Source organism: Sapajus apella, unplaced genomic scaffold (assembly GCF_009761245.1).
Source record: "Sapajus apella isolate SASKATOON/1434 unplaced genomic scaffold, GSC_monkey_1.0 scaffold89, whole genome shotgun sequence".
NCBI lineage: Eukaryota > Metazoa > Chordata > Mammalia > Primates > Cebidae > Sapajus > Sapajus apella.
Window position 1 is genome coordinate 1,939,751 of NW_022437029.1, and position 23,698 is coordinate 1,963,448.

The 23,698-nt window shown below is 42.5% G+C and overlaps 1 protein-coding gene across 18 annotated transcripts in view; it reads left to right on the plus strand.

The window, feature by feature from the left end:
- The window catches only part of INPP4A (inositol polyphosphate-4-phosphatase type I A), a 158,748-nt gene that overhangs the window by 89,117 nt on the left and 45,933 nt on the right, over positions 1–23,698 (plus strand). For 10 of the 18 annotated variants that reach the window (XM_032255365.1, XM_032255374.1, XM_032255369.1 and 7 more), the window contains 10 exons: positions 8,714–8,832; positions 11,111–11,227; positions 11,515–11,594; positions 13,049–13,160; positions 14,080–14,170; positions 14,717–14,864; positions 18,556–18,686; positions 20,600–20,704; positions 21,206–21,314; positions 23,647–23,664. In XM_032255365.1, coding sequence (XP_032111256.1) covers positions 8,714–8,832; positions 11,111–11,227; positions 11,515–11,594; positions 13,049–13,160; positions 14,080–14,170; positions 14,717–14,864; positions 18,556–18,686; positions 20,600–20,704; positions 21,206–21,314; positions 23,647–23,664 — 1,030 coding nt within the window. The remainder of the gene's footprint in view (positions 1–8,713; positions 8,833–11,110; positions 11,228–11,514; positions 11,595–13,048; positions 13,161–14,079; positions 14,171–14,716; positions 14,865–18,555; positions 18,687–20,599; positions 20,705–21,205; positions 21,315–23,646; positions 23,665–23,698) is intronic. The other 8 variants (XM_032255367.1, XM_032255370.1, XM_032255378.1 and 5 more) reach the window with 2 other exon arrangements.

Sequence of the window (23,698 nt, forward strand, 5' to 3'; positions counted from 1 at the left end):
CTTCATTGAGTCTCTTACAGAGCTGTGCCATACTTATTTTAGCCGGTCTTCTACTGTTGGACATTCAGGTTCTTCCCAATTTGCCACTATAAACACCATCACAGTGAACATATTTATGCATAGATCTTTCATACATTTATTTAGCGTTTATTCAGCTGGGATTACAGATGATCAGGTTGGAGAGACAAGGCATACATATCAGAGATGTGTGGTTTCTATGGAAATATGACAAATGAGTGACGTAAGTGAGCCTGCAGGCTGCTCAGAGAAAAATTCATGGAAGCTATGGAACTTGATCCAGGAATCAAACTCTAGTTGAATTTAGATAGGCTGGGTTGGGGGAGGAGGCCAGGATAGAATATCCCTTGTACAAAAGCATGTTCTGAAGGTGGCCATGGGACCATTAGCCCTTAAAGTAATCTCAGTCTGCTCAGCCTTTAGCCACCTGCTATACCTTAGTCGGTCTGCCATCATTACTACCTAAAAGACTTGAGTATTCCCACCTTGCATAGGTGTCAAGAAAACTCACACCTGATGAAAGGGCAGGTAGAGAGAAGCCACAGGTCATATAAGGGCACTTTGTAACTTAAAGGAGAGACAGCAAGTAGTCTGGTCCAATTAGGGGATTCCTGTCGAGGCAGACATAATAGAAGAAATGAAGAGAACTTAAAATATTAATAAAACCTTGAAGAAAAATAGGAGAACTTTCAAACTCAGGGTAGGCAAATATTTGGACAGAGCACAAAAAGCACCTTTATTTAGTTTTATTTAGTTTGCCACTGCTGCCATGACAAATTACCACAAATTTAGCATGTTAAAGCAATACAAATGTATTATCTTACAGTTCTCTTAGGTTGGAAATCCAATGTGTTCACTGGGTCTTTGCTTAGAGCCTCACAACATCAAAATCAGTGTCAGCAGAGCTGGATTTATTTAGAAGGCCTCTGGGGGAAAATCTCTTTCCTTGCCCATTCACATTGTTGGCAGAATTCAGTTGCTAGCGGTTTTAAATTTTAGGAGCCCATTTTTTGTCTAGCTGTCAGTTAAGGCTGTTCCCAGCTCATAGAGGCCGCTCACATTTCTCTTGTGGGCTTACAGTCCTCTTCCTCCATTTTCAAAGCTGGCAGTGGCAGGTTTAGTGCCTTCCATGCTTTGAATCTTTCCTGCCTCTTCTTCCACTGTTATGTCTTTATGATTCACCCTAAGGCCTTCCTCTTCTACTTTTAAGGGCTCCTGTGATAGATTTAGCCCATCCGCATAATATATCTGAAGATCCCTTAATCACATCTGTAAAGTCCCTTTTGCCATGTAATGTAATCTATTCCTAGTTTCTGAGGATTAGGACATAAATACTTTTTGTCAGGGAGGGGGCTTTTCTGCCTGCCATTTCCTAAAATTTAAAAAGGATACATTGAATTTCATTAGAATAAGAAATTGCTGTCTGTAAGAGATATCATTGAGAAAACGAATAGATGAACCACAAACTGGAAAAAAAATACTCTCAACACATATATTTCACAAAGGACAAATAGTAAAAAAGCAAACAACCCAATTTTTAAAATGAGCAAAAGACTTGAGCAGACATTAGACAAAATTAGTTATACAAATGAACAATAAGCACATGGTAAAATGATGCTTAATATCATTAGTCGTCACGGAACCGCAAATTGAAACACATCTGTTAGAATGGCTTACAAAACAAATCCACTTACTCTACCCAACTGGAACTTTTGTATATTGCTGGTAGGAGTGTGAAATGATACAAACACGTTGGAAAACTATTAGTTTCTCATAAAGTTAAATATATTTCGCTCATAGGTAATTATGTAGAAGAAATGAAAATGTGTTCACAAAAAGACATGAACAAGAACGTTTATGTCACCTTTATAATAGTTCAAAACTGAAAACAACCCAAATGTCTATAAACAGTAGAATGAATAAATAAATTGTACAATGGAATATGACTCATCATTTTTTAAAAAATGAATTATCAGTACATGTAACAATGTAGATGAGTCTCAAATACTCCATTTGTGTGAAATTCAAGAACAGACAAAAGAATAGTGGTGGAAATTAGAAAATGATTGCAAAACTAGGAGATTTGACTGGGAAGTACAAGAGGGAACTTGCTAGTCTAATGAAAAAGTTGTACTATCTTGTTTTGATGATACATGGGTGGTTATGATTGTCAAAGTTCATTGAACAGAAAACCCTAAGCTCTTTGTATTTTATTATATCCAATAAATAATAAAGATTCATGAAGATATATGAGAAGATATTACAGAGGGATGACCCTGTAATTAATTTTTGGAAACAAAATTAATTTTTGGAAATAAAAATCGATTTCTTAATTTTAAACCACTACTCAACATTTAAAAAATACAGTAAGAATGATGAGGGGAGATATGGCAGAGTGAAGACTTCCGAAAATCTTCTTTTCTGTAAAGGCAATGAGTGTACTAGAAAAATGGTGAAAATCAGTTGTTTCAGAACTCTGAAAATTAGCAGGGGCTTACAGCACTCTGGGGAGCATTTATTTAAGAAAAATGGTATGTTAGTCTGTTCTTTCATTGCTATAAAGAAATACCTGAGGCCAAGTAATTTATAAAGAAACGAGGTTTAATTGGCTCATGGTTCTGTAGGCCATACAAGCATGGCGGCAGCATTTTTTCAACTTGTAGTGAGCCCTGAGGGAGCTTTTACTTATGGCGGAAGAAAAAGCAGGACCCAGTATCTCACATGGCGAGGGAGGCAGGAGATGCCATACAGTTTTAAACGATCAGGGAGGCAGGAGATGCCATACAGTTTTGAACGATCAGGTCTTGCGTAAACGCAGAGCTAGAACTCACTCATCACAACAAGGGGTGGTGCTAAGCCATTCATGAGGTATTTGCCCCACCATGATTCAAACACCTCCCACCAGGCCCCACCTGCAGCATTGGGGATTACATTTCAACATGAGCTTTGGGAGGGACAAAACATCCAAATCATATCAAATGGCTTCTTAGTTAGAACAGAGAGCTTTATGATGTTTTAACTTGCCCTGTTGCTATCTTTCTCTCCCTAGCTCCAGGTAGACTTGAAAGCCAACAGCTCTGATGTTATGATGAAAATCAATAGCCTAAAATTCACTGAAGGGGACAGAATGGGGTTGAAGATTCTACAAAAAGCCTCTTTCTTCTTAGAGAATTGTCATTATTTGGCCTGTCAGTTCCCTGGAAAACCCCACATCCTGTACCTGCCTTTATTTGGCTTAACTCAGAATCATTGGGAACAGCTTTTTCCCTGAGAATGTTTGTCAAAAACAATCAGTGTCCATGTTTTCACATTGCAGCTACCTGAGGTAGTAATAGCAGTTGGAACAAACAAAAAGCTAACCAAAAAACCTTAAAAGGGAAAGCTGGGGAATGAGATATTTATAGGGAGATTTGAAAAGCTCTTTCATATGCCTGGGAACCTCAAAGGCCAGTGCATGTGAAGAGCTGTGCACATGTCCAGAGTTGTGTGTGTGCTCAGAAGACTTGAGAGGCCCTAAGCAATGGTTGAGATTGACCCTGAGATTCTGTGCAAGTGGCAAGTGAAGGCTAAGACAGAGTTAGAAACTTCCTGCCTGAACATTGAAAATGCTCCCCTGTACACACACAGGGACCCTTAGCTCAAGCTATAGCAAAGATCTGTGATTCTGGTGTTTAAGGAAATCTCAGTCCAATCATTATCTGACTACTAATCTAATGAAGCAGTAACTTCAATGGCCACAGATGACAAAGAATACTACTTTACAGAATTAGATCATGAAAGGCACTGAAGAAATAGCCACATGAAAAAGCAGCAACAACAAAGCCTGGGGAAGCGGGAGGAGAATCTAATTACAGAAATCCCACATTATGCTATTTAAAATGTCTATAGTTTTCAACAAGAAGGTATGAGACATTGCCAAAAAGAAAGCATGGCTCATTCACAGAGGGAAACACCCATGGAGTCAGTAGAAGCCATCCCTGAGGAAGCACAAATGTTTGACTTAGTAGACAAAGAGTTTTAAATCAGCTATTTTAAGTATGTTTAAATAACTGAAGGAAACTGTGTCCAAAAAACTGAGGAAAGTATGAGAACAATGTCTCACCAACTAGAGACTTGAAGAGTCTATTATAAAGAGATCTACATAGAAATTCTGGAGTTCAAAATTATAATAACTGAAATGAAAAATTCATTAAGGGAGACTCAACTGTAGATTTGAGAAGACGGAAGAAAGAATCAGCAAACTTGAAGACAGGTCAATTGAGATTGTCCAGTCTGAGGAAAAGAAAGGAAAAAAGAATGAAGAAAAATGAACAGAGCCTCAGAGATCTGTGGGACACAATCAGGTGCACCAATATATGTATAATAGGAGTTCCAAAAGAAGACTAAATAGAGAAGGGGGGAAGATAAAAAGGTGTCAGTTATGACCAAAAATTTCCCATAGTTGATGGAAAACATGAGTCTACATAACCAGGAAGTCCAATGCACTCCACGTAGGATAAGCTCAAAGAGATCCACACTTGATACATCATACTCAAACCACTGAAAACCAAAGACAGAATATTTAAAGCAAAGAAAGAAATGACTTACCATGTATAAGGGATCATCAATAAGAGTAACAGCTATTTTTCATCAGAAACCATGGAGGTCATACAGGTGGTGAAATGACATGTTCAAATTGCTGAAAGAAAAAGCTAAGAATTTTCTGTTCATCAAAATATCCTTCAAAAATGAATAAGCAGTATGTGGTATGCTTATACAATTGAATGTTATTCATCAATAAAAAAGAATGAAGTACAGATATTTGCTGCAATATGGATCAACCTTTATAATATGCTAATTGAAGAAGCCAGATACAAAAAGCCACCTATTATATGATTCCACTTATATGAAATATCTGAACTATACAAATCTATGTAGATAGAAAGATTAGTGGTTTCTTGGGGGACCAGTGAATGGGGGCAACGGGTTTGATTTGTTGCTTTTGGAGTGATGAGAATGTTAAGGAATTCGTGGTGATGCTTGTACAACTCTGAATGCCTTAAAACCACAGAATTGTATACTTTAAGGGGGTGAACTTTATGGTATGTGAATCATATATTAACAGAACCCTATAACAAAAATCAAAGCAACACTGCTGAAAACTGTTATAAATCTGTGAAGGTAAATGAAGGAACCATCTCACAGTTCAAGGGAAAAATATCAAGAAATAGAGATTGTTGAGTGAACAGTTATGGCAAGATCCAGAAGTTCTAGTATTTGATTGATAGGAGACCTAGAAGCAGAGAAAGAGCAGGAAAGAGGAGTAGCAGCAGGCCAGAAGCAACAGAAGAATTATTTCCACAGGAAACAATGGGCTTAAGACTCAAGAGTGTTCCAGCTGCCAGGCATCTCCTTGTCAGACTAGTAAATTCCTAAGAGAAAGAAAATCTTTTTCTAGATAAGTAACAAACAAAAATCAAATCTACTATTAAGAACAACTAGAAAAAAATGAAAAAAAAAATCTGAAATGTCTGGTCCATGCGACCAAGAGAACTGATAGGACAGTAAAGAATCTGAGAGCAGAGGCCTACTTATTCCCTTGAGGGCTTAGAGTGGTTCCAAGAGGAAGGTCAAGAGGTCCAGAGGCTGCACAGTGCTTTAAACAGCCTCTCAGTGCAGAAGTGAAGGGGATTGTTTTCTAGGGTCTGTTAAGGGAAGGGATACTTGATGAAACCCTTCTCACTTAGATCTAGAATCCAAAAGGCTAAACTTCTAGAGTAAGGGGAACCAGAAGCAGGTGTTGATAGGGACTACAGGTCCATAAAGTTTCTGAAAATGTCTTAGAGTGATAATGCTCCTTAGAATCAGGCAGAAGCAGTTACAAATGTTGTCTGGAGAAAGGCAGCAGCATCATAGGCCTCAAATAATTTGTACAAGCAATTTTTCTTAAAATATAGTGTTTAGCATAAAATCATGAATTATCAGAAACATGAGGAGACAAGAAATACGAACAGAAACAATAAACAATAGAAACAGACCCTGTATATATTAGAGTTAAGAGAAAGACACTAAAAGCAATAAACAATAGAAACAGACCCTGTATATATTAGAGTTAAGAGACAGACACTAAAATAACTGTTACTGACCATATGACTTGGTTAATATGGGCTGCTATAGCAGAATATTGTAGACTGGGTGGCCTAAAAAATAGAAATTTATTGTTCACAGTTCTGGAGCCTGAGAAGTGCAAGATTAAGATGCCAGGATATGTGTTGTCTGATGATGGCCAGCTTCTGGTTTGCAGTTGGATGTAGTCTTCCTATATTCTTACATGGCAGAGAGAAGAGCAGAGGGAGCAAGCTCTTGCATCTCTTCTTTTAAAGGCACTAATCCCATTCATGAAGACTCTACCCTCAAGACCTAATCACCTCTGAAAGTCCCCACCTCTCACACCATCACATTGGGATATAAGATTTCAACACATAAATTTTGGGGTTTGTGTCAGAGGAGAGACCTACTTAAAGAAACTTTAGGGGGACACAAACATTCAGTCTGTAATACTATGGTAAAATAGAATAAAGAAATTATTGAACATTTTCAGAGAACTAGAAACCATAAAAAGAACCAAATAGATATTCTAGAATTAAAAGAAAATTTTCAAGAAGGAAATTTCCAAAATGAAACTAGAGCAATGAAAATAATGGGAAAAAATATCAGAGAGTAAAAACAGCATAGGGAGAGGTCTAATATTACATTGATTTTTGTATAATATTACATTTATTTTATATCTTTAAGAAGGAACACAGGGAAGGGTCAGAAGCAATATTTATAGTTGAGCATTTCTCCCAAACTAATACAACAATTCACAGAATAAATAAAAAGAAAATGTACTAGGCACATCATAATAAAACTGCAAGCCACACTCTGTGGGAAAATTATAGAAGCTACGAGAAAATACAGTGCTCCAAGTAGAAACAACTAGACTGACAGCTGACTTCGTAACAGAAAATACAGAGGCCTAGAGACAATATATTTAGAGGGCTTAGAGAAAATGACTACTTAGAGAAAATTTCCTTCAAGAATTAAGGTGGAATAAAGACATTTTTAAACCTTGAAAGCTGCAAGAATGTCAACCTCAGATTTACAGTATAAACAGTGCTAATAGAAGTTCCTAGATAGAAGGCTGATGATTCCAGATGGATGTTCACCAATAGAGAAGGGATTGAAATTGTAAAGACTTAAGATCTGGGGTAAACATCTGGGTTATAGCTACATGAACAGCAACTGTAGAAAAACATGCACACACAAATGTGTATGCTAACAAAAGAGAACTGGTGTGGCAATATTAAAGTCAGAAAAAGTATAATTAGAACCCAAAAGAACAGATCAAGCTGTGGATAGTGGTTAGTTAGATCACCACAGGTCCTGTAAAGGATGGAAATAGTAACTTATACGAAATGAATACGACAAAGACATCTTCCCAACTAAACTCTCTTCAAAACATGCCAAGGTATTGCTCTCCCCTTCTCTTCCAAATTCCTGTCTCTTCCTTCCCTCTTGGTATTTTTCTAATTGTCTTTTAATCTTTCCTTTTTTCTCCCTGTTCTTTCTTTCGTTTTTATTAGTGTCTTCCTTCATTTCATCACTCCTCTCCCCGAATTTCCTGTTCATTTGTCTCACCCGTTGTGGACACATAATATATTTTTAAATTGGAGTTAACACATTTTTTAAATTTTATTTTAAAATTGTGATAAAATGTACATAAAATTTATTACTATAACTATTTTTAAGTATACTATTTGGTGGCATTAAGTATAGTTGTGTGTAGCTAATGTTGGGGATACATTCTGTCAAATATGTCATTAGGCGATTTTGTCCTTGTGTGAACATGACAGAGTGTACTAACAGGATCTCAGATGGTACAGCTTACTAGGCACCTAGACTACATAGTATAGCCTGTTGCTCCTAGACTACCAACCTGGACAGCATATTACTGTACTAAATATTATAGGCAATTGTAACACAATGGTAAGTGTGTATCTAAACATAGAAAGGTAATGTGTTTGTGTTGGGATATTAGGATGGCTATGACATTACTAGGCAGTAGGAATTTTTCACCTCCATTGTAATCTGTAAGACTACTGTCGTATATATGGTCTGTCATTGATTGTAAATGAACAATGGCTTACTCTGAAAAAAAAAAAAAAAAAAGCTTTGTTTATTTTGCCATAGAATTTAAATTTTCTTCCAACATCTATCCATCCACTTGCCAAGACACCTGGGGCACCACATGCTCAGAGTCAGCCACAGCAGTCACAGGATGTAAGCATGGGTAGCTCTGTCTTAGATTTCATAGACTGGCTCCTATGAAGCTACTCTTTGTTAGAGTTGGAATGGTTACTGAGGTCAGACTTGAAGTATTGGACCTATATGAGATTTCTGGCTTTGTGTTCCAATCCATGGACATCGGAAGCCCCTGTCAACATAGCCATTCACTGCAGTTATGGCAGTGCTGTCTCGGAGAGTGGCACGGAGGGGGCATGAAAAGGGATTGTTTCAAATTTTAAAAAATCTCCCTGGGACAACTGATGATGTGATCGTATCATTTCTTTGAATGTCATTTACTTTTTTTGCTTTCTTTGAGTGTGTTTGGAACAGAGAACTAATGAGAATCTAGTTTTAAAGGATTTGTTTCTTTCCCATCTTGATTCTGTAGCTTGCAGTGAGCTGCATACTCCATCGCTAGATCGAAAGCCAAATAGTTTTGTTGCGGTGAGTGTCACCACCCCACCTCAGGCATTCTGGACGAAGCATGCACAGACGGAAATCATTGAGGTGGGTGCTGCTGGTCCCTCTTTGAGGGGCTGTGGGACATGCTCGAGGGTGTCTCTCGTGATGTTCAGTTATGTGTGCAGCTGTAGTTGAAGCCATGTTTACGTGAGTTGTTGCTATTTTCCCGTGGGTTTTCAGTACATTGATATTTTTCATCACATTTACTCATCTGGGTAGCATTTATATTTGCCATATCTTTTATAGTTATTGATTAACTATTGACAGCTTGTTTTTGAACAATGATTTTGTAAGCCTCATTGGCTTGTAAGAGGTAAGACCTAATTCCTTCTTTTCACCTCCAATTGGCTGCTGCTTTGGGAGAGTTGTGCTCATTAATCAAAGCTTAGAAGAGTATTAACTATTAACCACCTTCTTGTCCAGACATACCCCTATTTTTGTTGGTTTTTGTTTTTACAGCCTTTTGAGTTTTGTGTCATATGTTTACTTTTCCCACTAAATTACACAATAAACATTTATGGAGGGAATTTTGTAAAATCCTTTTAGATCATCAAGCACATTACATAAGTTATAACACTAAGTGTAGGAGTTACAGGCGTGAGATTCTGCAGAGTTTTATTTGTAAAGTGAAGAATTATCAAACTTAAACTGCATTTCTTCTTTTTCACCAGTTGTGCATCTTGGAAGCTAGCCTACCCTTTCAGTCTCTTAGAAACTCATTTCCAAGTTAATGTCAACAGTTCTGCTTTCTAAGCGTTTGTTGAGTGCTGTCTACACATCTAGCATAGTGTCAGGCATTGCGGATAATACAGAGCCCATCAGGGCACAGTCCCTGCCCTGAGGAATTGACCAGCTGGTGGATGGGAAGGCAGAAATGAATATGGCTGCCCCTATGCAACGCAGAGTATGGGAAGTGTTAAGAGTAGTAGGAAGGTGAGGAGAGCACCAAGAGGCTGGGATCCTATCTGGCTCTGGAGTTCAGAGCAGACTTCCTAGGGTGGGGCTTCATGGAATTCTGCTTCAGTATGTCTGGGGTGGGGCTCAAGACTGCATTTCTTGCAAGGTTCCAAGTGATGCCCAGGTAGCCAGTCTGGGGACCACACATGAAGAGCATGCCAAAATTCTGTTGTTGTTACGCAAATGCGTGACCATAGGGAAGGCATCATACAGATTTGGGGTCTAACCATATCCTGGTTGGTGTGTGAAAGGTACAAGTAGCAGAGCAAGGAAAGAAAGACTTGAAGGCCAGGCCATGGAGTTTATTAGCAGATGGTAATGAGCCAGTGTAGGCTTCTGTGCAGGGGAGTCACCTGACCAGATGTTCTAACTTGTATAGGACAGTCATTTGTGGGACTGGGAGTGCGAGGGGGTGGGGATGGAAAGAAAGGAGCATATGACAGAGACTCTGGAGGTGGACCTTGCAAGAGGAGTTCGTGATCACTGGGGTGGTTGAGAACAACAGAGAAGAAGGCATTGGCTTTTAGCCTGCTTGGAAAGTGAACACCTGGGCTTTTAGCCTGCTTGGAAAAGGAGTCAGAGATGGCCTTAGCCAAGGGTGGGTCGAGGGAGAAGTGAGTTGGGTGAGGCCCCAGCAGTCCACCTAGGTGGAACTGTCCGGTCAGCTTGACTGCCTGGATCTGGATATGCAGAGAGAGAATGGAGCCAGAGGCCCAAGCAATGGTAGTGGTGATAGTTATCTGGTACCTGAGAGAGAGAGTATGGTATTATGGGGCTCTGGAGGACACGGCTGAGCTGCCAGGAAATAGTCACCTCTAATCTAAAAACTAGCAGCTGATCCTAAAAAAAATGATAGCTTTTTTAAAAGTCAGACTTTAATTATGCCAAACATGGGCTTCTAGAAATACATAATAAACCATTTAAGCCATTCATTTTCTTTCTTTCATCTGCATGTTTGTACCTCTTAAAGGAATAACCCAAAGTAGTAGGTCCAAATATATATTACACTTTAAGTTATAAAACTAAGAATGCATGTGGACATCCAACTTGTTTCATTGTTTTAAAATTCCTTCTATTGAGTGTGAAACCTGTGAAATGAGCCCTCAGGCACAGCTTGTGCAGTGGGTTGATTTATTGTATGTGGATCTGTAATGGTCTGTGTCAGACTTCTTGTTTCTCTTTTAAAAAGCAGGGCTTTTTTGCGGGGGGGCGGGTTATGTATTTATTTAAGCTGCCTTTAGCATTTGTATTGACTCAGTCAGTGAGAATGTTAGTTTCTCATTCAGAAAATGTTGGTGTATTTCAAAAGCAATTATATTTTAAAAAATTCAACCCTGTGTTCTGTTTATTTCCTTTTCTGTTCTAGGGAACCAACAATCCTATATTTCTAAGCAGTATTGCCTTCTTTCAAGACTCTCTTATCAATCAGATGACACAAGTCAAACTCTCCGTGTATGATGTCAAAGATAGATCTCAGGGAACAGTTAAGTAATGTGTTATAGTTCGTGGGATTTTCTTCCCTTTGAAAAAATTATGTAATCACTTGTGTGAGAGGTGAACACAGATTGACTTCACTACTGGCTCACAAGTTGACTCATGTCTAAATGCATTTGTTTTTTGGAAATTTCTCTCTAAGCTTTTCTATTGGGCTTCTGACATGAGGGTAAGAGGTGCTGTGGGAAGCAGTAAGCTGGACTCTCGGGGCCAATGGTAATTGCATCAGAAGCAAAGCAGGTGCACCAATGCTGTCTCTTACCTTTTCTTCCTCAGATGTATTTACTGGGCTCTGGAACATTCATTGTCAAAGATCTGCTCCAGGACAGGCATCATAGGTTGCATTTAACACTAAGGTTGGTATTTAATTTTATTCTCTCAAAAGGATCTAGAATGATGAGGTCTATGGACAGATGGGGAAAGGACCCACTTCCTATACTGAGAGAGCACCCTTCATAATACTAAGTTTGTTTGTCCATTATTTAGCCCCTCCTCAGTGGAATATAATCTCCCAGACAGCAGGGAATTTTGTCTGATTTGCTTCACTGCTATTTCCCAGACACCTAGAATAGTGCCTGGTGCTCAATAAATATTTGTGGAAGGAATGAGTGAATGAAAGGGAAACCCCTACTGTATCCCTGGATGGAAAGATGAAAGATATCAGGATGTCAGTCCTTCCAAATAATCTTAGGGGAACTTCCCACCAAAACTCAGACATGGTGTTCATTTTTCAGAATAATATAAAAATCGGAAAACTATAATCTGGGAAAATAATCCAAAATAGCAAGGAAAATTTGACAAAAATTAAGTTCCTGCAATATTGAGACATTCTGAAGCTACTGTAAGTAAAGACAGTGTTGCAGGCATTGGCTGTCTCATCAGTGGACGGGTTAAGAGCCCTGTAGCAGCCCATAGTTTGTATAGAGAACTTGATGTAGGGAAAAGGAAAAATCTTAGGTAAAATGAGAGGGATCATGTGAGGGAAAGGGCTTTGAGGAAAATATTTAGTTATATCATGTGTCAGTTAACTTTAGTTGGGTTAGAGTTAAACGTACAAAATGGACATCATTCTTTTTAAAGGAGCTAAAGGTGACTGCTGATTGAACAGATAGCGCAGGTAAGGACTTTATAGGCACGAAGACAGGGCTAGGAAGTCACAAAGGAAATGGTCAGTAGATGGGACCACACAAAAATTTAGAACCTGGTTAAGTGAGACCTCATAAATAGAAAGCCTGAAGTTCTCAGGCTCCTTTGATGAATCAGATGAGCCCAGGCCGCCATCAGCCACCCTTCGGGACATCAGGGTGAAGCTGACTGAGGCTGAGGTGTCATATCAGGATTCAAGGGCTTCAGGAAGCCCTGGCTGGTTTCTATTTCTTGGAGTCCAGGCCTAGGCCTTGGGCTAATATAAGCCTGAGGGTGGGGTAGGAAGGAACTGAAGGGGCCCAGTGCCAGAACAAGGTGTTCTCTAGTCCTCATGTGTCCCTCTTACCCTCTGGACAGGGGTGAGCCCAGGCACTGGCAGCAGCTCGGGAACAGCATTGGTTCCTCCTCGGGGAGGCTCCTTCCACTTCACCAGCACGTCCACACTTTGTGGTGCATTGTCCGTTCAGACACAGCCCTCCACTGTGTCCCATGGTTTCCTCATCTGTCTTGCCTGGGAGGAGCCCTGGGCACACAGCAACTGGTCAGCCAGCTCGGCCATCCTGCCCCCAGGACCCTGATGACTCAGGATGGCTAGGGCTTTGCATTTCAGCAGAAAGGAAGCACAGTTACAGCACCACTTATTAAAGCATGTTGTGCATCATAGGTCTGCAGAGAGTGACCGTGTGGGTAACATCACTGTGATTGGCTGGCAGATGGAGGAGAAGTCAGACCAACGGCCCCCTGTGACCCGGTCTGTAGACACTGTCAACGGGAGGGTGAGTTTCGCTACTTTTCTCATCTCCCTTAGAAAGAGTGAGAGAATTCACCAGTTAAAATGTGGCCGTCGTGGACTTAGCCTCTCTGCTCAGCAAAGGGCAGGGCCTGCTGCTTGATGCTGCTCCCATGGACACTCCGGTTCTCCCCAGGCACACCTTGAAGCAGGAAAAAGGGCTTCTGCCTGTAAGGCCCTGCTGCCTTGGAGCCTGCCTCTGTTCTGGGTGCCACACTGCCCACTTCTAGGGGGCAGGAGGGAGCAGGAAAGAGCTCTACTGGAAGAACCGCAGTAAGGGGGCAACTTGAGGGGTGTGGAGGGCGAGCAAAGAGGCATTTAGGACCCGGGTCATCTGTCCTGTTTTGTTAATACCTCCCTCTCCCAGACACATGCATGCCCTGCACTTGCCTGGTACACACCCCCACCTTTTCTTATCCTCCTCTCTTCCCCAGTCCTCCTCCCCATCTCTAGCTACACCTTCCTGCACTCCCTCTCATGCAGTCTCTCACACAGACACTCAAAGAAAAATTCTAATTTCAGAGCCCCAACACTGGTAACTAGTCATTGTTGTACAATATGGAGATGTCTCATTTTACCCAAAATAACCCCAGAATGTTAGTTCTGGAAATATCCCTTGGCATTATCTCTTCTCTTCCTTTCATTTTGTACATCAGAACACCGAAACACAAGGCGAAGTGACTGAGAAACCATGCATGTCTAGAGAATTGTGTGTGCATGAAGTGATTCAACACACTGGGAGGTGAATTACTTTGTGGCTTGGGCAGCATATTTATTATAGAATTAATGGTGGATATTCATCTTAAGAGTTCTGTTATGATGTATTTAGGCCACTCTTTCTGCCAAATCCTCTGGAGTCATCTGAGTCTCATGGTTTTCTTGTGCTTTTCCTTACACATTATCAGATGGTTCTTCCCGTTGATGAGAGCTTAACAGAGGCATTAGGAATTCGATCCAAATATGCTTCATTGCGAAAGGACACTTTGCTGAAATCAGGTAAACAGCTTCCTCCTTTTGTACTCTTCTCTCTCTTGTGAGTGTCCACTTGGGCCCTCAGTCCCCTTTGCTCTGCACCTGCTGCGATTGTCCCAGTCATGCACCCTGATTGTCACCTCTCTCTGCTGCTTATCATTGTGTTCTTTTTGCAGCATATAAAGAGTTAGTACAAAAACAATGATAATTTTCCTTGAAAGAGGATTAAAAAATAAAAAAGAGTAACACTCCAAGGAAGTGGGGGCTCCTGCTTTATCTCACTCTTTTCTGTTTCACATGGGGTTGGTGACTGACAGCCTCCCTGCCCCCAGCTGCTTGCACTTTAGAGTTAGTTACATGTTCTGGGAGAGGAATATTGTATGTTGCTGGGAAGAAATGTTTAGGCTTAGCCACTTGGTGGGTCTTTAGTATTAGTGTTTTAATTCCCATGAGACGAACAGTGAGAGGACTTGAGGTGTCAGCATCCCTGAGGGCCAGGGGAGGAGAACGCATGAGGCAGGTCTGCAGCTGGTTCACATGCAGCCCGTCTCCCCTGTCATTCCACTTCAGTGTTTGGCGGTGCCATTTGCCGCATGTACCGGTTTCCAACCACCGATGGTAACCACTTGCGGATCTTGGAGCAGATGGCAGAGAGCGTGCTCTCCCTGCACGTGCCCCGGCAGTTCGTGAAGCTCCTACTAGAGGAAGATGCAGCCAGGTGAGGCCACATGGAAGGACTGACTGTTGATCATACCCATGTCATGTGCCCCTTCCTTTCTGAGATATAGTGGGCAGAGCACTGGCATCAGATAGACTGGGCTACAAACACAGCCTCTTCCCCTATAGCTCTGTGGCCTTGGCTTGCCTAAGCCTCAGTTTGCTCATTGGTATCATCGATTGCTGTGGAAGGATTTCATAAGAGAGTGTACTTGATCCCAGATGTGTGTCCTGCACTCAAAACTTCCTCCCTTCTCCTCTTTCCGTTTGTTTGTTTGTTTGTTTGTTTGTTTGTTTGTTTGTTTGTTTTTTGAGACAGAGTCTTGCTCTGTTGCTCAGGCTAGTAGTGGCATGTAGTGGCATGATCTTGGCTCACTACAACCTCCGTCTCCCGAGTTCAAGTAATTCTCCGGCCTCAGCCTCAGAAGTAGCTGGGATTACAGGTGTGTACCACCATTCCCAGCTAATTTTTGTATTTTTAGTACAGATGGGGTTTCATCATGTTGGTCAGGTTAGTCTTGAACTACTGACCTCAGGTGATCCACCTGCCTCAGCCTTCCAGAGTGCTAGGATTACAGTGAGCCACCACGCCCAACCTACCTTCTCTTACTTTCTTTTCCCTCTTACTAGTCCTTCAGAAAGTTAGAAATAACTGGTAATTCTTTGATCGTAGCTGCCCAGATCAGTAGTTTTCTAGGTTAGGGCCATAGAGATAAGGGCTCCAGAAGACTGAGTATGGCCTGTCAGCGCTCTGTGGTCATAAGGGCCGTAACCCCTCTGTATCTCTCAACCCAGGGCATGTCTTGTCAGTCCTAAGGTGAGGAGAGGCCCAACAGGTAGTCCAGGCCTTGCAGCTTATGTCTCCTGTGTGTCTCTGTTTTAGTTTTGTGCTGCTGTAACAGAATGCCAGAGACTGAGTAACTTATAATGATTAAAAATATATTTGTTCTGGAGACTGGGAGTCCAAAAACATGGTGCTGGCATCTTGTGAGGGCCTTCATGCTACATCGTCCTGTGATGGAAGGCATCACGTAGCAAGAGAGCTCTTGAGAGAAGGCCAAACTTACTTTTATAACAAACCCATTCTTGCAATAACCAACCCATTCCTGTGATAATGACATCAATCCTTTCATGAGAGCTCTGCCCTCATGACCTCATCATCTCTTAAAGGCCCCACTTCTCAAAACTGTGGCATTCAGGATGAAATTTCCAACACAGGAACTTTGGGGGTAGTCTCAGATTGTCATTTCTCCTTGTCTGAAAGTGATGTTAATTATAAACACAATATAACAGAAGTGTGAAAGAAAGCAAGGCAGCCAGAATCCTGCTGTTTTCAAAGAGTTATTTTGTTTAAATATTTTATCTGGGGAAAAAGAAAAATCAAACTTAAAGGTCAAGAATAATGCAGTGAGCACCTAGGTTACTTTTCACATAAAATCACCAATTGTTAATATTTTGCCAATTGCTTTCTCTATCTATGCACATATTTTTAATAGTTAATTTTAAAAATTTTCTTTCAGCTTTGCCCATATTTGTCTATATTTACGTAATGACAGTCTACTTTTCCATGTATCTTCAGTTTTCATGTTTCAATTTCCCATTACATGGTATGTTATAATTTTAAAGGGTTTATTCACTTTGTTTGTTTGTTTGAGATGGTGTTGCTCTGTCGCCGAGGCTGGAGTGCAGCGGCACCATCATAGCTCACTGCAGTCTGAGACTCCTGGGCTCAAGCCATCTTCTTACCTCAGCCTCCTGAGCAGATAGAACTACAAGCATACGCCACTATGCCCAGCTAATTTTTTCATTTGTTGTAGACACAAGGTCTTGGTATATTGCCTAGGCTGGTCCCCAACTCCTGGCCTCAAACGATCCTCCCACCTTGGCTTCCCAAAAAGCTGGACTTCTAGGCATGAACCACTGTGCCTGGGCAAGAGTTGATTCATTTAACAAGTGCTTTAGTTCATGGTTTTTTTGTTTTTTTTTTTTAAAGCAACAACCGCATGTCAGGCACTGTTCTCAGTGTGGGAGGCTTCTTGGTGAGCTTTACGTGGGGTTGGTCAGAAACAGAACTGGGTACCTCACACAGGAACTCCAGATGCTTCAGCGTGTGCTGGAAGTGAAAAGGGAGCTGTGAGAAGAAAGAGCGTGATCAGGGCTGGCCGCTGTGAGATGATTACATTAAGCTAACACCTGAAGCATAGAAAGCAGTCACATGAACACAGGGCAGACACATTCTAGAGACAGTAACTAGCAGCAGCCTGGCACACAGAGCTGCTGTTCTCAGAGTGGCCTGAGGCCGTGGGGCCGGCTGACCACATAGCCCTACTACCTGCTCTGGGTGTCCTTTGCTGTTTTCATAATAATAAAATGGTACAGCTTTTTAAAACAATTTAGACAAGTTAGATTTCCTAAGAACTTTTCTAAAATTTAGCTTTTCTTCTTTCTCAAAGGAAAACATGAGCGCAGTATAAAAACAAATAGTGCTGAAAGGTTTTTAACTAAAAACATAACTCTTGGGGCTTTACTTTCTGATCCACTTCCCAGAAACAATCACTTTTTGAGAGTTTTAGTGTTTACTGATATAATTCTAAATATATGTGTAAAAGGTTCTCTTCATTAATCAATTTCAGGGATTAGCTACCAATTTTCTATGCTGAGGGTTTGACCTTTTATACCTTCTCAGTCCCCATTTTCCTAATTTGGTTATCCTTTTTGGTTTTAAATCCATCTTGTGATTTCACTGTTATGATTGTGTAGCTATTCTTCATTGCTGAGCTAAGGAATTTATATTTCAGTTCTTACACAGCTTTTATTTTTTTTTGGAGATAACAATTCCTCTTTTTCTTCTCTTCTCCTTCCTCTTACTCTTCCCCCTTCTGTTACTTTGTGCCTCTGTCACACACACACATAAAGACAAAGTCAGGCCTGATTTCATCAACAATGACACAGCGGGCCACTTTTAGGCTCAGACAGCTCCTCTCTTACTTAGACACAGAAGGAAGAATAGCCAGAGTTGCCAGCTCCCATAGTCCTTGTCCCATACCCAAAAAGGATAGCAGTGAGGCAGAAGGGCTTGTGATTGCAGCACAATTTGTGGGACTCCGCTGCTGAGGTGCCACCTCTAGGCTACAGCTGAGTGGTTTTAGATTCTGTGGCTCCCTTCTCAAGAGGAGAGCAGAGGGCCCACACCGCAGGAGAACCTGGGAGGCCCTGAGAAATGCTGTCCTGATAGCCTCCTAGGGGAAGTGGCCCAGGACGGTTACTCTCAAGCCTGCAGTCTTCTCTGTTCTGGGAGGATCATTGTTTAGCCCAGACTCAGGTGGGCTGTGGTTTGAGTCTGTGCTTGAGGTCACCTGCAGGTGTCCAGAGTACCAGGGCAAATCTTCTCCCCAGCAGCCTGTCACCTTGTGCCCACCTCCACATTGTCTCCCTTGAACATTCGACTGAGTTCCTGTGAAAAGCTTCTCTAGACACACTTCCGTGTGGTCAGTGGTCTGCCTTTCATGTAGCTGTCTGTCCTCCCCTGCCACCCAGTCTCTCTTTAGACGGCCAGTGTAACCATTGTCCTGGCCCACGCTGGGCATCTGTGATACTTCCCATGCAAATGCTGTTGTCCTGGGTAGGCCTCTTGGGGCTCTTCAGGGAAACCAGTTAGCCCACAGCCTGATGCATCTCTGTCTTGCTTGCAGAGTGTGTGAGCTGGAGGAGCTGGGGGAACTGTCCCCTTGCTGGGAGAGCCTCCGGCGCCAAATTGTTACCCAGTACCAGACCATCATCCTCACATACCAGGAGAACCTGACTGACCTCCATCAGTACAAAGGTGGGTGCATTCCCATCCCATCACCACACACACTCACTTACGCTGCTTTCCCGGCCAGAGACCTGGAACACAGGGTCACTTACACATTCCCAGTGACAGACACTTTAATGGATTTTTAAAAATAACTTCTCATGTAGGTATGAATTCTTTCAAATATGGGTTTTTCTGATCTTAATTAAAAAGACAAATCTGTGAATTGCAGTGAAGAGTCCTCCTATGGTGTCATCTACCAAAATAGCCACTGTAGAATGAAATCTAGGGGAGGTGAAATCACCGGCTATTGCTGGTTCATGTTATTTCTTCAACTTGAACTAATGTCAGTACAGTGACCAAGAGGATGTAGGCCCTCACGTTGAAACAAAGCAGTTTTCTAGATTTCCCAGCTTAAAGAGTAAATTATAACTTTTATTAAACATATAAATTGTCAAGGGGGAGCTCTGTATTTTAAGGCTTAAAAAACAGTGGAATATGAATGAACACCTCACCATTTCTTCTTGAAAGATGCCATTTGATTTTCAAAACGCTCTCAGGGCAGATTCAGAAATTTGTTCTTAACTTGTTCCTTTTTTATTCCAAGTGGAATGAATTTTTTGGTTTTTCATTACTCTATATATTGCTTTAGCATTTTGAATTATTCTTGATTTTTGGATTCTTCCCCTTGATTCCTCTACATAATGGAATTTCAGGGGTTTAAGGACAACCATAAGCCCTTAATGTGGTTTTGACACAGAACATATGAACCTGTCTATGAACTTGGAAGAGAAGAAACCAAATGCAGGACTGACAAGGCGGTGTTGCCTAGGCTTGATGTGAGTCTGAAGAGAGGGTCTGACTAGGAGAAATGGCAGCATTTGCCCAGGAAGGAACTGAGGGACTCACCCATGCCTGGTGGCTCTTACCTGGGAAAGTATGAAACCCACACAACCTTGAATTTTCTAGAGCAGAGCTTCTCAGATGTCAGTGTGCACCCAGATCCCTTGAGAATTGTGTTAAATTGGCAGTCTGGGATTGTGTGCTTCTCACAGCCTCTTGGATGCTCATGCTGCAGTCTGTGGACTGCACCCTAGGTGTTAGGCCATAGAAAACATCTCCTGTGGCAAACTGGGAGACACACTGTGGCTGGTCTATGATTCATATGCTAGCTGTATTAGTTCATGGTTTTCACTAGATAAAATCTTTATTTCTTCCACTCTTCTTGTTTTCAGTTTAATTCGTAGTCCCTTTATTTTGTAGGCATGTGATTCTCTATTTAATTAGTTATAGATTCTGAATATAGAAACAAGATTGTGGATATTTGTTATAAAATGGTGTCCAGCCTCCTTAACCAACCAAGTGTTAACAGGGAAACATATTGACGTTTGTGTGTCAGAAGGCTGGAATCAATGCTGTATTGCATTTGTTCGTCTTGATGGGCCTGTGGGGATGAGAAGCCCTCTTGATCACTTTCAGGAGTTGAGATGTATTGCTCTAGCCAAACCAAATTCTTAGTTCTTTGATGGTGGCGGTCTCTGAAGTCAGAGCAGGCAGTCTCTGGCATGGACCCCTTTGCTTATTATGGTAATGCCGACATTGTGCTGCACAGAATCACATTTTTTGTATCAGATCTCTCAGTAGAGAGCTGAGTCACTGAAGGCAGAGCATTGTTCCCATAGCCTTTTGAAGTTGGTTCTCCCTGGCACCATTCACCACCTGAACACCAGAACCAGCCTCCTGGACAGTGGGCAGCCCTTGACATCTCACCCATCTGCCACATGGAAATGAAATGTGCTCATGGCAATTTAGAACCTTCTAGGCCACTGCCGATACATACCTGCTTATATGCACAGCATCCTCTGAATTCCATTTTCTACTTGCAACTCCTGAATGCAGCACGCATGCTGATGGCCTTTATCTTCTCCTATTCCATTTCTTAGGGCCCTCGTTTAAAGCAAGCAGTTTGAAAGCAGATAAAAAGTTAGAATTTGTTCCCACAAACTTGCACATACAAAGGATGAGAGTTCAAGACGATGGAGGATCAGGTACTTCTTTTTCTGCCCCCTCTTGCTGAATCACATTTTGCTGCTTTTCTCTCTGGGTACTTGGTCTCTGAGTGCTCCACATCTGCCAGTTTCCCTGTGTGTTCCAAGTGGCTCAGAGGAGAGATTTGTCACAAGGTGGTTTTGTTAAGAGCCCATACCCCTTCCTTTTGTCTCTCCTCCTTCCAGCTTCCCTTTGTATTTCTGTGGCAGAAAATTGCCTGTCGGCCATTCTTCCCAAGGCAGGATGCAAACAGGAGTTGCTGGGTGGCTTCCTGCAGCCCATGTGGCTCCACTTGAAACGTTTTGAACCCCTTTTTGCTGAGGTGATGGCACTGGGCTCCAGCAGACCTTGGGCAGCCTGGGCTGTGGGATCGGGGGAACCAAAGGCTGTACGGCAGTGGGCTGGAGGGCCAGGACTCCAGACTTGTGTGCATATCCCTGTAGCTGGCTCGTCCACAGGCCTGAGCCCAGAGTAATGGAGGAGAGCTTTCTGTCATTCAGATCAGAACTACGACATCGTCACCATCGGGGCGCCAGCAGCACACTGCCAAGGTTTTAAGTCAGGAGGTCTCCGCAAAAAGCTGCACAAATTTGAAGAGACCAAGAAACAGTAAGTAGCCAGAGAGGGTTCGTGGTCCTTGTACAGCTGTCTGATGCTTCTTTTCTCAGTTTAAAATAAATCAAAATAAGACTGCTAAAACATCCAGCCATCTGACCTGCTTTTGCGTGGCAGAAGGAGCTGCCTTATGGAGCCTGTGCTGCTCTGTGCGTGTGTGACTGAGGGTGGATGATGAGGGCACTGGATCAATGGTCCTGTCCTGCAAAATGAGAAGTGGGTTGTGATCCACCTCAGAAGTGGTGCTCCAGGCAGCCACCCTGTGTGGACTCTGCTGGCTCAGTGTCCTTTAGAGTCCCTGGCCAGTCAGTTGAAGCATCAAGCCTGGAGCACATTGTTTCCTAGAAGAAGCATTGATAAACATTCCTAGTTTTTAAAAGATTCAGGTGGCTGTACAGAGCTACTGTCCTGAGCAGGAAATTTCCAGGTAGTGAGAGTAGTGAAGGTCGTTTCATACAAAGACATGGCAGAAGCAGTGCATGTGGTGAAATGTGGCCAGGTGCACGGTGCCAGGGGAGGAGAGCTAAGTCAGAGGGCTAGACTTGCCGCCAGCCTGCTCTGTGACCAGGGCTACAGCGCCCAGCAGATCTGGAGGCCTGTTTCCAGCGGCTTAGGGCCTTGCTTGGGAGTAGACAAGTCAGCAAGCTTGAAACAGGGCTTAGGTCTTGCTTGGGAGTAGACAAATCAGCAAGCCCGAAACAAGCATGCTGAGGATGCTGGGGTACATGGAGCAAGGCATCCACCCAGCCCCCAGGGGTAGGAGGGAGAGAGCCAGAAATAAACCCAAGCTGTTTTGTTAGATGTGCGGGAGGCATTGATGATCTTCCAGAGCATCACCTGTGAAGATTTCATTGGCTCGGGAAGTGGGGATGATGAGTCTAGATGACCAATAAGGTCCTTGGACTGTGACTGGAAAATAGAGGAAGTAGCATGAGGTCTCTGGTTTAGGGAGAATAATTATGACTTAGCATGTGTTTGGGCTTATAGGAAAGACAAAAGTGGGTGAGGTAAGGTGAATGAGAGGAAGACAGTGCCAGAGCAGGGTTTTGACAGGATGGAATGAGTTAAGAGCAGGCAGTTCATCAGAAGGGCCAGGAGAAGAGGTGGGACTGCGGAGTGATGTTTCAGGTGGGAAGGAACAAGTAGAGGCAACTCTCAACAGCCTTTGCAGCATGTGGGCTGGGGAGGGGAGGGTCAGACTCAGCAAGCAAGCATGGAGCAGCTTGAGGGAAGGTGAGCAAAGGCCCAGGGAGCATCATGAGAATCCTGTGGATGGTCAGGCCAAGAGCTCTGGTTCATGCCATGGAACTGGTGGTCGGCACCTGACTATGCTGCTGTGGCTGGAAGTCAGGACGTGACTTGAGAAAACTGACTCTGGACTGGAGCAGGAAGGAGGCGAAAGGTCAGATCAGTGGCTGAGGGGGTCAGGGAGGCAGCTAGGGGCATCACTGATTATGGGCAAGGCTGGATGGCTGAACAGGGAACAGAAGAGCATGCCCTGTGAGAAGTCACCATTCAGATATGTGCACAGGCTACTTGGGGCTAGCCCAGAGCCTAGTCAGTCCTGGAGATGGGAGGATAAACAGGGAAGGGGAATTCAGGCCCCCAGACAACCTACTTGAGCCTGATTCATTCCCAAGGGCACTTCCGTAAGCAGACAAACCAGGTAACCAGACCTGCCTTAGGATTCGCTGACTCCAGTGTCCCTTTGGGAAATAGGAAGAAGACGCAGCTTCCTGTGCCCACCGCAGCTCTGCACAGCCAGCCAGAAAGCGTGTCTGTTGCTCCATTGCATGTTGCCCTGTGGAGAGTGTGAGCGTGCAGCTTGACGTGGCTTGGGGCCCTGAAGGAGGATGCACAGTCACTCTGTGTGGGCAGTCAAGAAGGGGGCCTCCTGGATGTCTTTTTCCTAGGAGGCATGGAGTTTTGATTCCTGTTAACTCTGCATGTTAAATTTAGAATTTATTTCTTAATACCTCTTTAGTATTTTTCAAATATGTAAGTTTCTATTTGATTTCCTACTAATGCCATCAAGCCACTTATAGATACAGTTTTCATGATTTGAACGTTCCTTTAAATGAAGAGGTAACTTGGCCCGAGGCGGGATGTCGAGGCGGGATGTCTCCCTGGGGCTTGAGTACAGGCGGTGACGCTGCTCTAAGGAATAAGCACATTGGGCTCATAATTCTAGTCATCCCTGTAGTTGGGACCTCAACAAATAATGTTAAGTATTTTGACAAAAGTAACTTGGCTTTTTAATTTTTTGTTTTTGCATTTGGTATTTGCTAACAAACTGCTAATATTTCATTTTGGTTCTTTTCTTTAGCAGTTTTGAGGAGTGTTGGTGAGTTTTCTGTCTGTGGAGAGAGTGTCTGTTT